The sequence below is a fragment of the Bombina bombina genome, chromosome 7 (assembly GCF_027579735.1).
Source record: "Bombina bombina isolate aBomBom1 chromosome 7, aBomBom1.pri, whole genome shotgun sequence".
NCBI lineage: Eukaryota > Metazoa > Chordata > Amphibia > Anura > Bombinatoridae > Bombina > Bombina bombina.
The window spans coordinates 517,832,110-517,849,620 of NC_069505.1; the positions used below are offsets into that span (position 1 = coordinate 517,832,110).

General features: G+C 39.4%; 1 protein-coding gene across 1 annotated transcript in view; it reads right to left on the reverse strand.

Moving 5' to 3' along the window:
• Positions 1 to 17,511, reverse strand: part of SHKBP1 (SH3KBP1 binding protein 1) — a 47,065-nt gene that overhangs the window by 15,545 nt on the left and 14,009 nt on the right. The window contains exons 4-11 of the mRNA XM_053721763.1: positions 8,790 to 8,863; positions 8,477 to 8,535; positions 8,251 to 8,331; positions 3,703 to 3,867; positions 3,266 to 3,356; positions 2,480 to 2,670; positions 305 to 420; positions 74 to 161 (exon numbers count right to left, since the gene is read on the reverse strand). Of these exons, the coding sequence (XP_053577738.1) occupies positions 74 to 161; positions 305 to 420; positions 2,480 to 2,670; positions 3,266 to 3,356; positions 3,703 to 3,867; positions 8,251 to 8,331; positions 8,477 to 8,535; positions 8,790 to 8,863 (865 nt within the window). The remainder of the gene's footprint in view (positions 1 to 73; positions 162 to 304; positions 421 to 2,479; positions 2,671 to 3,265; positions 3,357 to 3,702; positions 3,868 to 8,250; positions 8,332 to 8,476; positions 8,536 to 8,789; positions 8,864 to 17,511) is intronic.

Consider the following 17,511-nt stretch of genomic DNA (forward strand, 5'->3'; position numbering starts at 1 on the left):
TGTGCCCATATGTTAAGTATCCCCAATACACAAATATACATAAATCCGCACCTGCGATCAGAGTACCACTTACCAACATAGTAGATGGAGCCGTTATTGCAGCCCAAGAGGAGGAAGGAGCCAGCAGTGTCATAGCTGTTTATTGGAACCACGTCTTGAATCTAGAGACAATACAGTAAGGGAACATCTGTAATTACTAAAGTCCGCAGCATATAAAGAGAGGGAATAAATTGATGTCATACAAAAGGACCAGGCAAGAGAAGGATGGGAGGAAGGAGGCATGGGTTTGACATTTGCATCTTACCTGCCAGTGTTTGGTCACTGCATTCCACACCCCAATTTTCCCAGTGTGGCTGGTGGCTATCAACTGGTTGCCAACGAAAAACAAGGCTTCCACAGGAACCCCCAGACTAAAAACCCCTGGAAACAGAAGAGGTGCACGTAAGTATTCTTTCTAGGAGATTCATTACTTTAATAAAACATTTTCAAATTTCTCAGGTGTTTTCTACAGATTTTATTTTCTTGGCATTAACCTAGTTGTCAAATTGATGCAGATTCCTCTTTATCCTAGGGTTAAACCATAAGCTGGACATTAACTCAGATTTATAGAAATTCATATAAAGTCACTCTCTGCAAGACACTCCCAATGAAGATGGCTCTTTATTAAAACAGCAGAACATAGAAGTGAAATTGATTAGTGCTATGAAGAAAAAAAAATAGTACAATTTAAATATCTAACAGGTAACAGTAAAAACTATAATAAAAATGCATACATCAGCAATGATCCATGAACAAATACAGAAGAGGTTGTAATACATAACAAAGGAGCACTTTTCATCCAAATTTTACCACAGCTGTGGCACACACATATGATCTGTGATCTCTTAGGAGTGGGTCAGGAAAGGACCATACTGCTGCCTTACACAAATCTTCAGAAAACATGTTCACTCAAGCCCAGTTTCCACTGAGGAGGTACATTTTGGAAACTAATGGAAAGAAATGTGACCCCAGTTCTGTTAAAAAGCTGAGTTGCTGAGACTATTCTCCTGGCAAAAATAGGATTTCTAGAGTAACCCACTTGAAATTGTTAGTTCATAGGATATAAAAGGCAATAACATCTGATAATTACTGCTCTGTTGGCTGATTTACTGACCACCCAGCTAAAATTTTGGTCAATATTAGGCTAAAATGAGCTACTATTAAAATTCTTTATTTTTTACTGCACAACTTATAATTATATACCATTTATGTTAAATTATGCAATTAATTTGTGCTTTGGATTGCTGAAAATGATCTAATAATATTAGAAAATATTACACTGCCCCCACCCAGCTACTTCATAATGCCACCCTGTTGGAAAAATGTAAATGTGGAGAACACTGCAAACACAAAACTTATAGATATGCTCTCTTTAAAGGTCTCCCATTTTCCTGTCCATGGGGTCTTTAAAGACACCAGCATCATAAATTGGGAATATCAATCTCTTTGCCAAACAAGAAATGGCTGTATAAATTCATATAATCATAAACTAACAAGTACAACTTGTAAAAAAGGAAAAAAGAACACTGCATACCAATCGTTTTCAGTTCAAGTAAGCAGAGCTAAGTTCTGATATTATGGTGCATCTTTGATAGTTTAGAAAGTATGTGTAAGCAAAAGTTAAAGTGAATGTCAACTTTCACGAATGAAAGCCCCGTTTTTAAAAATACTATTAAAAACAGGGGCATTTTCATTCATGAAAGTTTACATTGAAGTCATTCTTTTAAAATACTTATCTTTTCTTCCTAGCAAGCGTGGAACACCAGAGCAGCGATTCCCCCGCCTCCAGGTCGTCTCTTCTTACGTCAGAAATGACAAATCCGGCTTCCTCCAATAACAGCTTCCCCCCCCAGAGCAAACATTGCCTGAGGCCATGCCGTGATTGGAGGAAGCCAGATTCGTCATTTCTGAAGTAAGAAGAGACTTCCTGGGGGCGGAGGAATCGCTGCTCCGGTGTTCTATGCTTGTTAGGAATATAAGGTAAGTATTTTAAAAAAAGTTTCACTGCATAGGTATACGTACGTAATACACACGAGAGCTAAGGTTTCTCCCTCATTTCCTAACTAGTCAGCTTGTCTGCCCTTTTCTGCCTAGTATATCCCCCCAGCAATTACTTAAATGGCCAATCTTTGTTTGTGCATGTTGCTACATTAAGTCAATATAACTAGCTTAGAACCTGTGTGAGCCACTGGCACATTTAATACACTATATATACTGCTTTAAATTAGAACATCTTAATACTTTGCCCAAAAACAAAATGTGTCACATCTATAAGTTACACTATGACAATGTTCTGCCTGAAATCACGTTTGATGCAGTAAATATTTAAAAAAAAAAAAAATCATATCTTAGAAATTTTTTCTAATCAGTAAGCATTGTAAATGGTTATGAATAAAACGATATACAGCAATATATTGTGTACCAGTGTAATTCTTCCTACCTATTTCACTTCCACTGCCATCACCACCAATGGCCCAGAGGATGATCTCACTATAGGAAGCCACCGCAAGCATCTTATCATTATCTCCAGGAGTCCCCCCTACAGCCTTGGCATTAAGCGCAACACGTTCAATCACCCAATCCAGGCATGGGCTGGAGAAAACCAGCTGCCATCCAGAGGTCTCTTTCATTCTAAAAAAAAAAAAGAATGTTTTAAATGAAATGTAAAGACAAACAAAAACAGGACAGATGTCTAAGGAGAAAAAAGAGAAAAGACAAAATAGATGCTAACACATGATCAGGCAAAAGATCTTTAAGTCCCTACGATCAATTATCAAAAACCTGCCGTCATGGAGAGAAATCATCTAAAACTTTTTTTTTTTTCCAATGTACTGCCAATATCAAATTTTGCAGTCTTTTTATATTCATACTTTCTGGGGAACAAGATCCTACTGAGTATGTGCAGAAGCTCAAAGGGTATACGTATACTAGTCTGATTGGCCGATGTCTGTCAGATGATACAGGGGGCCGGAAAATGGGAGAAAAAAAAATATAACATTTCTCAGAAAAAATCTACTGCTTATTTGAAATTCAGAGTAAGTGTTATTGCATTGTCTTTTTATTACGCACTTATCAAACATCACAATCAAGACTGTAGGTGAAATTTTTTATTTAAAAACCTAAAAAGGTAAGAAAAAAAAAAAAACACCCCCCCCAACAGAACACATTTTAGTGGTCACCACATACAAGGGCAGAGACAGGTCCAGCAGAACTACATTCGTCTCACCTGTAGCAAACAATAAACTGAGCATAAGCCACTGCTATCCAGTTGTGATGTCCACATACTATCCGAACCATCCCAGGGTCGCTGCAGCTGCCTTGGGGGAACAAAACTGAAAATGAAGGCTATGGAAAGATGTGCTGAGTTATGCATCCAGGTATATAATAGTAATAGAGAATAGAAAAAAAAAAAGAAAAAAAAATTGGAAAGAAATAGGCAAGAAAAAAAATGTACAAAGAAAATTTTTTTTAGAAAGACTATAAAAAGGCAAACAGCACGAGAAGGTGGGAAACACAGCCAGACAGAGAAAGAGAAAAGGCTGATAAAAAGAACACGACGAGGAAGAAATAGTGAAATATAAGAAATCCACCCCAAAAAAATAAAAAAAAAATCTATTGCCGACAGTGACTTCTGCATTCCATCAGGCTCCTGTTAATACAAACCTCCAGAACTTCTCTCTTCTAAAAGGCGGCCAAGTATCCCAGCACCCCCCAGATTAGGAGGCATGGTGTTACTGCGACGAACGGGAGCTCGCTCACTAACGCTACTTCTGGAGCTCACATGCAGCCCAGAGACACTGTGGCGGTTTCTTCTTTTTGCTGGAAAAACTTAACAGAAATCCCAATTAAATCAAAACCTGGAAAACGTTAACCAAAATGCATTTATGATTGCAACTCATAAGGTTATTGTGGAAATATTTTATGTTTGGTTTCCCTATTAAACTATTTTGCCTCTTTAAAAAATCCAGATAAAGATATTTCAAAAAATTGTTAAAAATCGTAAAATCTTAACAAAAAAAAAAAAAAACACAATTTCTGAAAGTTAGGATTATTAAAAACATGGTCATAATGTGTGACAAAATAATCTTATTTATACTCAATCAAAACCTCTAACTTCTTACGTCAGCAATGACGAATCCAGCTTCCTCCAATCACAGCTTCCCCCCAGAGCAAACATTGCCTGAGGCCACGCCGTGATTGGAGGAAGCCGGATTCTTCAATGCTGATGTATGAAGAGACGAGCGTCGGAATTGCTGCTCCGGCTTGCAAGAAGAAAAGGGTAAGTATTTTAACAAAACCGGTGAAATGTAAACTTTCATGAATGAAAGTGCCCCTGTTTTTAATGGGGTTTTTTTGTTTTTTTTAAACCAGGCACTCATTCGTGAAAATGTACATTCATTTCAAGTTCTTAGGCCCCCAATCCCACTTCCTGCTACTTTTGAGTGCAAAAGAAATTGGTAGGACATAAAAATTATATAATGTTTTAATTATGGTCACAGCCATAAATTGTCCACTCTGTCAGCCATAACCATTTATGTTTGATATTGAGTTTATAAACAAAATCTGTTTATTTTGGATTAGATTGTAGTACCAGTTAGGATAGTTTAAAAAAATAAAAAAAATCTTGCTTCCCGTTTTGTTCAGAACCAATATGTGGTGTTTCCTCAACTCTGTCAGACGTCAACTATTATTAAAAAGGTTAATTACAAAGAATATATAAGAGAATACAAATACATTATTCATATAAAATCAGTTACAACACCCTTATTGTTTTTATTCACAATATTCATATTGTACCATGAACTATAGTATGTTGTATCTCAAATTGTGCATGCACAATGACCATCAAAATATGGGTTATTAACAAAGCAATATGACAAACAATATGGGTTATTAACAAAGCAATATGACTCAAAATATGGGTTATTAACAAAGCAATATGACTCAAAATATGGGTTATTAACAAAGCAATATGACAAACAATATGGGTTAAATGTCTTTTTAGCAAGTATGGCTGGACACAATTTGTCAGAGGAGAAAAAGTAAAGAGATAGTGAACATCAAAGAAAGAGAAGGGAGAAAATCCGTAGTCAGCCAGACCCAAAGGCTAAGAACCAAGAGGCAAAGATAGAAACCGCTTTAGATCCTTATCTAAAACAGTTTCCATCTTTGGGTAGAAATGGGTGTGAGGGAGAAAAGACTAAAATAAAAAAAACTTGTGAGATACCCAAAGAGGGCATCTAGGCTGTGCAGGAAACTAACCCACTTGACTTAGACACATTTATAAAGTCCAGAGGATGGTGCAAGGGCTAGGTGTAGAAGCAAAAAAGGCATTCCAGAGAGATCAAGACGCTCTTAAAGGAACCGTAAAGTCAGGAATGTGCAATGTTAAATAACTTTCCAATTTACTTATGTTATCAAATTTGATTTGTTCTCTTGATATCCTTTGTTGAAGAATACATTGAGTTAGGCTCAAAGGACCTCAGTAGTGTGCTCATGTCTAACATTTCAAGGTAAGGTGTTTTGCAACATTGTTTATAGCAGTGTTAATACATTGCTAAGCAGATTTTTCCAAAATGAAAGGACTACTAACTACAGTAGAATTGCATAAGTGTATAATATAAAATAATGTAAAAACACTAAGAATTAAAAATAAGCAGTAGATTTGTGAAAAATGTAAGTTTTCCCCATTTGCTGGCCCCTGTATCATGTGACAGCCATCAGCCAATCACAGACTATTATACGTATACTCTATTAAAATTGCTCAGTAGGAGTTAGTGCCTCAAAAAGTGTCTATAAAAAGAGAATGGGCAACATTTAATAAAAGTAAATTGGAAAGGCTCTTTAAACTGCAAGCTCTATCTGAATCATAAAAGTTTAATTTTGACTTTCAGTGCCGATTACTTTAAAGGGACACAAAAGTTTAATTTGAATATCAGTAGAAAAAGTTAGGAGCATGGTTGGATAGCTTGCTCATGGACTCTGATGTCAATGCCGCCAGATTGATTAATAAATTAAAGGGACAGTCTAGACCCAATACTTATTCTTTATTACTTATTGTTACATACCACACAAGCATCTTGTAATGGGTTCCACATCTATAAGCTTGTAAGAAGTACATGAAACTTTTAAATAATCATTATTTGTTAGCAGCCAAAAAATGGCCGCCAAGCCCCGCCCACAGCTTTCTTCTTGTCCAGTTAGCAGTTTTCTTGTATGACAGTTTAGAAGCGAACATTTAATATTTTTCAGTTAGCCATTTCAAATTGCACATGCGCAAATTAGCATCTGAGGGTAGGAAAACATATTTAAGAGTCGATCGTGATTGGAGAAACTTAACATACCAAAATAAACACACATTAGGCTGGAGGAGCTTAGCGGCCATTTTCTGCTCCTAACAAACAATGAATATTGCAATCTTTCATGTACTTCTTACAAACTTATAGACGGGGGACCAGTTGCAGGATGATTCTCTGGTATGTAACAATAAGTAATCAAAATGATGTATTCAGTCTAGACTGTCTCTTTAATAAAATGGAAGGAATATTTTTCCCAGAAAAAAGTGTTCATCAGCAAATGACTTGCTATTGAACACCCAGTGCTTTGTCATTGTTTTAGAGAGTTATTTGTCATTCATCTAATAAATCATACATATCAATTAAATCTTCTCTTAAGTTATCTATATTGAAGAAAAAAATTGATAGTGTCTGATAGTGGGTTCACATAATATTGGTCTTCAATTACAAAAAACAACATTTTCACACAAAAAAATTAAAATGCAAAAGTTGTGAGGTTGTTCCTTATATTCAATTAGTACAGTGGCGCCTAGTCTTGACTATCCAAACATCAATTTATAATTTACCTTACGTTATCCCATTAACCAAGAATGCCATATAGAAGAGTGGTCATGTACTATTGCTGCTGTATCACACTACTTGTGCATATAGATAAGCTATGAGTTAGCATTAGCGCTCCCCCTATTACTAAGTGAAAACGTCAGCCTCCAAGTTGGGAGAAATTGTATCAGATCAGCCAGTTCTAACCCACTGATCTGATACAATTTCTCACAACTTTGAGGTCTCTGATATTGGTTTTAGGTTCGGACCTGATTTGCGGTGAGTGGATAAAGGGCAGAGTGCTAAATGGATTTATAGGAGGGAGGGGATCTTGACTTTCCAACTGAGACCACATTGTGCCATAATGGATTAGACTGTTATGCCTGCACCCTATCAATATCACTACCTATCTTCAAAGGGACATTGCTGCCAAATTTGGAATCCACATGGAGACATTTCAGTTTTGAATTGCAGCATTTTTGTAATATACATGTACTAGCAAAAATGCTTCTAATAAACGCTATAGCTGTTGCAAAAGTGTACTTAAGTATGCATCGTGCACCAGCATTTTAAACACAGCACTTGCTCAGGGAGACTAAGGTGCTTGTGCCATCTGCTTGCTGACATGATACAAGCCCTACTGGTGCTCTGAACAACTGCAGTATTTAATATGCTGGTGCAACTAGAATATCTAGCTATGCTTCCCATGCATGTGCAGAGAAAAATGTTAACACTAAAACAGTGATAACCTACTAGAAGCATTTTTGCCAATGCATGTATATTGCAATAATGTTTCTATTCAGAGATGTAATTAAACAATGTGCATTTAAATTTTGACCGGAATATCCCTTTAAAGGGACACTAACCCCAATTTTTTTTCTTTCATGATTCAGATAGAGCATGCAATTTTAAGCAACTTTCTAATTTACTCCTATTATCAATTTTTCTTTGTTCTCATGTTATCTTGATTTGAAAAAGCAGCAATGAAAGGTTATGAGCAGGCCCATTTTTAGTTCAGCACCTGGGTAGCACTTGCTGACTGGTTTGCTACATTTAGCCACAAATCAGCAAGTGCTACCCAGGTTCTGAACAAAAAAAGGGCTGGCTCTAAAGCTTACAGTACTGCTTTTTCAAATCAAGATAGCATGAGAACAAAGAAAAATTGATAATAGGAGTAAATTAGAAAGTTGCTTAAAATCCCATGCTCTATCTGAATCATGAAAGAAAAAACTTGGGTTTAGTATCCCTTTAATGTAGAAGTCCTGTCCGAGCTAGGGCCAAAAGCAGTCAGCCTAGATGTGAATCAAGCTCGAAGTCTGCAAGATTTAGTCAGCATCATGGAGCAGACTACCATTATTGCATAGGAGTAACTTACCAGGGGGTGGTAGGTATCCATTAAACAGGACACTCCCACAGGATGAGCGCTCCAACTCCTCACACAGCTGCAAGCGTCTAACTGGAAGAGAAGAACAGGTAAGCAGTTACTGCTAAAATCTAACCTCTATAAGGCGCCAGGGTTACAATATTTAGGTAATGTGGCGCATAACTACAACTCTTCAGGTAACATGCAGTGAGTATGTCTGTAGCTAAAATAAGCTTACCTAATGGGGTGATGCCATAAAACTCTGCCTCATGCAGCAAGAGAGAACAGTTCACATCTCTGCAAGAAAAAAAAAAGGGAGAGAAAGCATGGTGGTGAGAGTATGAAAAAGAAAATTATACAGGAAGAATGCAGTGGGAAATCAAGTCAACAAGACAAAAGCAAAGACAGACGAGAGCACCACAAAAGTGTGGAGAGAAAGCAGAGACCTGGTGAGAGAGAAAGAAGAGATGGGTATGAGAGAAAGCAAAAACATAGGGTGGGACACAAAATAGACACGAGAGAGCAAGACAGAGAATAAGAGACAGACAAACCTGACATTAAGCTCTTTGGTGCGCAGGAAGTTTAGAATTGGAGCAAACACTGTAGGGTCACGATCAATGAATATCTAAAAGGAAATGAAAGATATGAAAAGATTAAAAGTGACAGTCTACTCAAGAATGTTTATGGTTTAAAAAGATAGATAATCCCTTTAATAAACATTCCCCAGTTTTGCATAACCATCAGTTATAGTAATATACTTTACATCTCTGTAATTACCTTGTATCTAAGCCTCTGCAGACTGCCCCTTTATTTCAGTTCTTTTGACAGACTTGCATTTTAGCCAATCCGTGCACTCTCAGAAGTAACGCCATTGGCGTGAGCACAATGTTATCTATATGGCCCACATGAACTAATGCCCACTAGCTGTGAAAAACCTGTCAAACGCATTCAGATAACAGGTGGCCTTAAACGGCTTAGAAATTAGCATATGAGCCTACCTAAGTTTAGCTTTCAACTAAGAATACCAAGACAACAAAGCTAAATTTGATGATAAAAGCAAATTGGAAAATTGTTTAAAATTGCATGCCCTATCTGAATCATGAAAGTTTAATTTTGACTAGACTGTCCCTTTAAGTGCTTTACAACTGAGCTACTCATATTAAAGGTCATTCAGTGTTTTATCGTCATGCAGTATGCACTAGTTGTGCACGGTTAGCTCATCCGGTGCTATAATGTAAATAGCCATCATTTTTTTTTAAAGGTGCTCTTGAAGAAAAAGAAAAATGTATGCTTACCTGATAATTTTTTTTTTTTTTACTGATACGGTGAGTCCACGGTTTCATCAATTACTGTTGGGAATATCACTCCTAGCCAGCAGGAGGAGGCAAAGAGCACCACAGTCAAACTGTTAAAGGGACACTAAACCAGTTTTTTTTTTTTTCAGGATTCAGATAGAGCATGAGATTTTAAGCAACTTTCTAATTTACTCCTATTATCAATTTTTCTTTGTTCTCAAGCTATCTTGATTTGAAAAAGCAGTACTGTAAGCTTTAGAGCCAGCCCTTTTTTTGTTCAGCACCTGGGTAGCACTTGCTGATATGTGGCTAAATGTAGCAAACCAATCAGCAAGCACTACCCAGGTTCTGAACTAAAAATGGGCCAGTTCCTAACCTTTCATTACTGCTTTTTCAAATCAAGATAACATGAGAACAAAGAAAAAATGATAATAGGAGTAAATTAGAAAGTTGCTTAAAATTGTATGCTCTATCTGAATTAAGAAAGAAAAAAATTTGGGGTTAGTATCCCTTTAAGTTTCACTTCCCTTCCCACAACCCCCAGTCATTCGACCATAGGAAAATGGAGAAACAGGAGAAGTAACACAAGGTGTAGAGGTGCCTGAGGTTTAGTCAAAAACAAACGGTCTTGAAATAAATGGCGGGGCCGTGGACTCGCCATATCCGAAAATAAATAAATTTATCAGGTAAGCATAAATTCTCTTTCCTAAGATACGGTGAGTCCACGGTTTCATCAATTACTATTAGGAATCAATAGCCAAGCTAGAGGACACAGATGAACAGGGAGGGACAAGACAGGCAGACCAAAACAGAAGGCACCACCGCTTGAATAACCTCACTCCCAAAAATAAAATCCTCAGCCAAAGCAAAAATAACCAATTTATAAAATTTGGAAAAAGTATGTAAAGATGACCAAGTTGTCGCCTTGCAAATCTGCTTCAATTTGAAAGCCCAAGAAGAAGAGACAGCCCTCGAGTAAAGAGGCATAACTCTCTCTCTGGAGACTGCAGTCCCGCAGTCTGAAAAAACTAATTAAACTTCTCAACCAGAGAAAAAAACATAATTTATGCTTACCTGATAAATTCCTTTCTCCTGTAGTGTGATCAGTCCACGGGTCATCATTACTTCTGGAATATTGCTCCTCCCCAACAGGAAGTGCAAGAGGATTCACCCAGCAGAGCTGCCATATAGCTCCTCCCCTCTACGTCACCTCCAGTCATTCGACCAAGGACCAACGAGAAAGGAGAAGCCAAAGGGTGTAGTGGTGACTGGAGTATAATTTAAAAAATATTTACCTGCCGTAAAAAACAGGGCGGGCCGTGGACTGATCACACTACAGGAGAAAGGAATTTATCAGGTAAGCATAAATTATGTTTTCTCCTGTTAAGTGTGATCAGTCCACGGGTCATCATTACTTCTGGGATACCAATACCAAAGCAAAAGTAAAAATATCCCATTAAAGGGATATTAAAGAGCGCTGATGTTAGTAATGGAAAACAATATACAATTTAAAACTAGATATTATACTTTGGATATAGTAGATCAGGTCTACCGTATTAGTCCTGTTTATTGTCCATATAGTGGTGGTAAATAGGGGATAAAGATGTCCTCTTGAAAGAGATGGTGATGAATCAGGCTGCTCCTCTTGATCCCAGAGAGTATGGAACAACTGTAGAAGAAGAATAGAAAGAGGGCGCCACAATAGCGTGATATCGTCTGGAATGCAGGTACAGATATATGTAAATATTATGCTTACCAGATGGTGTGGCACTGTGCTGTGACCAGTGCAAGAGAGCAGGCTAGCACTTAACAGTGGCTAGTACACTGTAGGAGCCAGGCTCCAAAGGCACTTGTTCTAGTTGAAACTTGGTATCTATCTCCTGCTATCTGGACTTCAGGTTCTGCAGAGGAGTGATCTTATGTGTGTTGTTCAATAGGCATATATGAACCACAACACAGACAACTTCAAATAAAAAAAATTGACTTTTATTTTATGACGCGTTTCTCAACCTGCAAGGGTTGTTTCATCAGATAAAAAGTGAAACTTCTTATCTGATGAAACAACCCTTGCAGGTTGAGAAACGCGTCATAAAATAAAAGTCAATTTTTTTTATTTGAAGTTGTCTGTGTTGTGGTTCATATATGCCTATTGAACAACACACATAAGATCACTCCTCTGCAGAACCTGAAGTCCAGATAGCAGGAGATAGATACCAAGTTTCAACTAGAACAAGTGCCTTTGGAGCCTGGCTCCTACAGTGTACTAGCCACTGTTAAGTGCTAGCCTGCTCTCTTGCACTGGTCACAGCACAGTGCCACACCATCTGGTAAGCATAATATTTACATATATCTGTACCTGCATTCCAGACGATATCACGCTATTGTGGCGCCCTCTTTCTATTCTTCTACCAAAGCAAAAGTACACGGATGACGGGAGGGACAGGCAGGCTCTTTATACAGAAGGAACCACTGCCTGAAGAACCTTTCTCCCAAAAATAGCCTCCGAAGAAGCAAAAGTGTCAAATTTGTAAAATTTGGAAAAAGTATGAAGCGAAGACCAAGTTGCAGCCTTGCAAATCTGTTCAACAGAGGCCTCATTCTTAAAGGCCCAAGTGGAAGCCACAGCTCTAGTGGAATGAGCTGTAATTCTTTCAGGAGGCTGCTGTCCAGCAGTCTCATAAGCTAAACGTATTATGCTACGAAGCCAAAAAGAGAGAGAGGTAGCAGAAGCTTTTTGACCTCTCCTCTGACCAGAGTAAACGACAAACAGGGAAGACGTTTGTCGAAAATCTTTAGTTGCCTGTAAATAAAATTTTAGGGCACGAACTACATCCAGATTGTGCAGAAGTCGTTCCTTCCTTGAAGAAGGATTTGGACACAAGGATGGAACAACAATCTCTTGATTGATATTTCTGTTAGTGACTACCTTAGGTAAGAACCCAGGTTTAGTACGCAGAACTACCTTATCCGAGTGAAAAATCAAATAAGGAGAATCACAATGTAAGGCTGATAACTCAGAGACTCTTCGAGCCGAGGAAATAGCCATTAAAAATAGAACTTTCCAAGATAACAACTTTATATCAATGGAATGAAGGGGTTCAAACGGAACGCCCTGTAAAACGTTAAGAACAAGGTTTAAACTCCATGGCGGAGCAACAGTTTTAAACACAGGCTTAATCCTGGCCAAAGCCTGACAAAAAGCCTGAACGTCTGGAACTTCTGACAGACGTTTGTGCAACAGAATGGACAGAGCTGAGATCTGTCCCTTTAAGGAACTAGCGGATAAACCCTTTTCTAAACCTTCTTGTAGAAAAGACAATATCCTAGGAATCCTAACCTTACTCCAAGAGTAACCTTTGGATTCACACCAATATAGGTATTTACGCCATATCTTATGGTAAATCTTTCTGGTAACAGGCTTCCTAGCCTGTATTAAGGTATCAATAACTGGCTCAGAAAAACCACGTTTTGATAAAATCAAGCGTTCAATTTCCAAGCAGTCAGCTTCAGAGAAGTTAGATTTTGATGTTTGAAAGGACCCTGTATCAGAAGGTCCTGTTTCAGAGGTAGAGACCAAGGTGGACAGGATGACATGTCCACCAGATCTGCATACCAAGTCCTGCGTGGCCATGCAGGCGCTATTAGAATCACTGATGCTCTTTCCTGTTTGATTCTGGCAATCAATCGAGGAAGCATCGGGAAGGGTGGAAACACATAAGCCATCCTGAAGGTCCAAGGTGCTGTCAAGGCATCTATCAGGACCGCTCCCGGATCCCTGGATCTGGACCCGTAACGAGGAAGCTTGGCGTTCTGTCGAGACGCCATGAGATCTATCTCTGGTTTGCCCCAATGTCGAAGTATTTGGGCAAAGACCTCCGGATGAAGTTCCCACTCCCCCGGATGAAAAGTCTGACGACTTAAAAAATCCGCCTCCCAGTTCTCCACTCCCGGGATGTGGATTGCTGACAGGTGGCAAGAGTGAGACTCTGCCCAGCGAATTATCTTTGATACTTCCATCATTGCTAGGGAGCTTCTTGTCCCTCCCTGATGGTTGATGTAGGCTACAGTCGTGATGTTGTCCGACTGAAACCTGATGAACCCCCGAGTTGTCAACTGGGGCCAAGCCAGAAGGACATTGAGAACTGCTCTCAATTCCAGAATGTTTATTGGTAGGAGACTCTCCTCCTGATTCCATTGTCCCTGAGCCTTCAGAGAATTCCAGACGGCGCCCCAACCTAGTAGGCTGGCGTCTGTTGTTACAATTGTCCAGTCTGGCCTGCTGAATGGCATCCCCCTGGACAGATGTGGCCGAGAAAGCCACCATAGAAGAGAATTTCTGGTCTCTTGATCCAGATTCAGAGAAGGGGACAAGTCTGAGTAATCCCCATTCCACTGACTCAGCATGCACAATTGCAGCGGTCTGAGGTGTAGGCGTGCAAAGGGTACTATGTCCATTGCCGCTACCATTAAGCCGATTACCTCCATGCATTGAGCCACTGACGGGTGTTGAATGGAATGAAGGACACGGCATGCACTTTGAAGTTTTGTTAACCTGTCTTCTGTCAGGTAAATTTTCATTTCTACAGAATCTATAAGAGTCCCCAGGAAGGGAACTCTTGTGAGTGGAAAGAGAGAACTCTTCTTTTCGTTCACCTTCCATCCATGCGACCTTAGAAATGCCAGTACTAACTCTGTATGAGACTTGGCAGTTTGAAAGCTTGAAGCTTGTATCAGAATGTCGTCTAGGTACGGAGCTACCGAAATTCCTCGCGGTCTTAGTACCGCCAGAAGAGCACCCAGAACCTTTGTGAAGATTCTTGGAGCCGTAGCCAATCCGAATGGAAGAGCTACAAACTGGTAATGCCTGTCTAGAAAGGCAAACCTTAGATACCGGTAATGATCTTTGTGGATCGGTATGTGAAGGTAAGCATCTTTTAAATCCACTGTGGTCATGTACTGACCCTTTTGGATCATGGGTAAGATTGTCCGAATAGTCTCCATTTTGAACGATGGGACTCTTAGGAATTTGTTTAGGATCTTTAAATCCAGGATTGGCCTGAAAGTTCCCTCTTTTTTGGGAACCACAAACAGATTTGAGTAAAACCCTTGTCCATGTTCCGACCGTGGAACTGGATGGATTACTCCCATTAATAAAAGCTCTTGTACGCAGCGTAGAAACGCCTCTTTCTTTATTAGGTTTGTTGACAACCTTGACAGATGAAATCTCTCTCTTGGGGGAGAGTATTTGAAGTCCAGAAGGTATCCCTGAGATATTATCTCTAGCGCCCAGGGATCCTGGACATCTCTTGCCCAAGCCTGGGCGAAGAGAGAAAGTCTGCCCCCCACTAGATCCGTTCCCGGATCAGGGGCCCTCAATTCATGCTGTTTTAGGGGCAGCAGCAGGTTTCCTGGCCTGCTTGCCCTTGTTCCAGGACTGGTTAGGTCTCCAGCCTTGTCTGTAGCGAGCAACAGATCCTTCTTGTTTTGGAGCAGAGGAAGTTGATGCTGCTCCTGCTTTGAAATTCCGAAAGGAATGAAAATTAGATTGTCTAGCCTTAGGTTTGGCTCTGTCTCGAGGCAGGGCATGGCCTTTACCTCCTGAAATGTCAGCGATAATTTCTTTCAATCCGGGCCCGAATAAGGTCTGCCCTTTGAAAGGTATATTAAGTAATTTAGACTTAGAAGTAACGTCAGCTGACCAGGATTTTAGCCACAGTGCTCTGCGCGCCTGAATGGCGAATCGGAATTCTTAGCCGTAAGTTTAGTTAAATGTACTACGGCATCTGAAATAAATGAGTTAGCTAACTTAAGAGCTTTAATCTTGTGTGTAATCTCATCTAATGGAGCTGATTCAAGTGTCTCTTCCAGAGACTCAAACCAAAATGCTGCTGCAGCCGTGACAGGCGCAATGCATGCAAGGGGTTGCAATATAAAACCTTGTTGAACAAACATTTTCTTAAGGTAACCCTCTAACTTTTTATCCATTGGATCTGAAAAGGCACAGCTATCCTCCACCGGGATAGTGGTACGCTTAGCTAAAGTAGAAACTGCTCCCTCCACCTTAGGGACCGTTTGCCATAAGTCCCGAGTGGTGGTGTCTATTGGAAACATCTTTCTAAATATCGGAGGGGGTGAGAACGGCACACCGGGTCTATCCCACTCCTTAGTAACAATTTCAGTAAGTCTCTTAGGTATAGGAAAAACGTCAGTACTCGACGGTACCGCAAAATATTTAAACAACCTACACATTTTCTCTGGTATTGCAACTGTGTTACAATCATTCAGAGCCGCTAACACCTCCCCTAGTAATACACGGAGGTTTTCCAGCTTAAATTTAAAATTTGAAATATCTGAATCCAATCTGTTTGGATCAGAACCGTCAGCCGCAGAATGAAGCTCTCCGTCCTCATGTTCTGCAAGTTGTGACGCAGTATCTGACATGGCCCTAACATTATCAGCGCACTCTGTTCTCATCCCAGAGTGATCACGCTTACCTCTTAGTTCTGGTAATTTAGCCAAAACTTCAGTCATAACAGTAGCCATATCCTGTAATGTGATTTGTAATGGCCGCCCAGATGTACTCGGCGCCACAATATCACGCACCTCCCGAGCGGGAGATGCAGGTACTGACACGTGAGGCGAGTTAGTCGGCATAACTCTCCCCTCGTTGTTTGGTGAAATATGTTCAATTTGTACAGATTGACTCTTATTTAAAGTAGCATCAATGCAGTTAGTACATAAATTTCTATTGGGCTCCACTTTGGCATTAGCACATATAGCACAGATGTCTTCCTCTGAATCAGACATGTTTAACACACTAGCAAATAAACTAGCAACTTGGAAATACTTTTCAAGTAATTTACTATAATAAGAAAACGTACTGTGCCTATAAGAAGCACAGAAAGAGTTATGACAGTTGAAAGTTAAACTGAAAGGTTATAGCATCAAATCTTTGTAAAAAACACAATTTTAGCAAAGGCTTGTTCCCATTAGCAAAGGATAACTAACCCTGATAGCAGAAAAAAAGTTACAGAAATAAACGTTTTTTATCACAGTCAACTACAATCTCACAGCTCTGCTGTGAGTGATTACCTCCCTCAAAACAAGTTTTGAAGACCCCTGAGTTCTGTATAGATGAACCGGATCATGCAGGAAGTACAGTGAGCTTCTGACTGAATTTTTTGATGCGTAGCAAAAGCGCCAAAAACGGCCCCTCCCCCTCACACACAGTGAGAGAGATCAGTAAACTGTCATAAATTAAATAAAACAACTGCCAAGTGGAAAAAAATAGTGCCCAAAATATTTTATTCACCCAGTACCTCAGAAAATGAAACGATTTTACATGCCAGCAAAAAACGTTTAACATAAATTAAGTGTTATTAAAAAGCCTGATGCTAGTCCCTGCAAATTAGGCTAAAGTCTTATGCACACAGTATAATTCCAGTGAAGTGCCATTCCCCAGAATACTGAAGTGTAAAATATACATACATGACAGCCTGATACCAGTTGCTGCTACTGCATTTAAGGCTGAGTTTACATTATATCGGTATGGCAGAATTTTCTCATCAATTCCATTGTCAGAAAATAATAAGCTGCTACATACCTCTTTGCAGATTAATCTGCCCGCTGTCCCCTGATCTGAAGTTTACCTCTCCTCAGATGGCCGAGAAACAGCAATATGATCTTAACTACGCCGGCTAAAATCATAGTAAAAACTCAGGTAGATTCTTCTTCAAATTCTACCAGAGAAAGAATAACACACTCCGGTGCTATTATAAAATAAAAAACTTTTGATTGAAGGTATAAAACTAAGTATAATCACCATAGTCCTCTCACACATCCTATCTAGTTGTTGGGTGCAAGAGAATGACTGGAGGTGACGTAGAGGGGAGGAGCTATATGGCAGCTCTGCTGGGTGAATCCTCTTGCACTTCCTGTTGGGGAGGAGCAATATTCCAGAAGTAATGATGACCCGTGG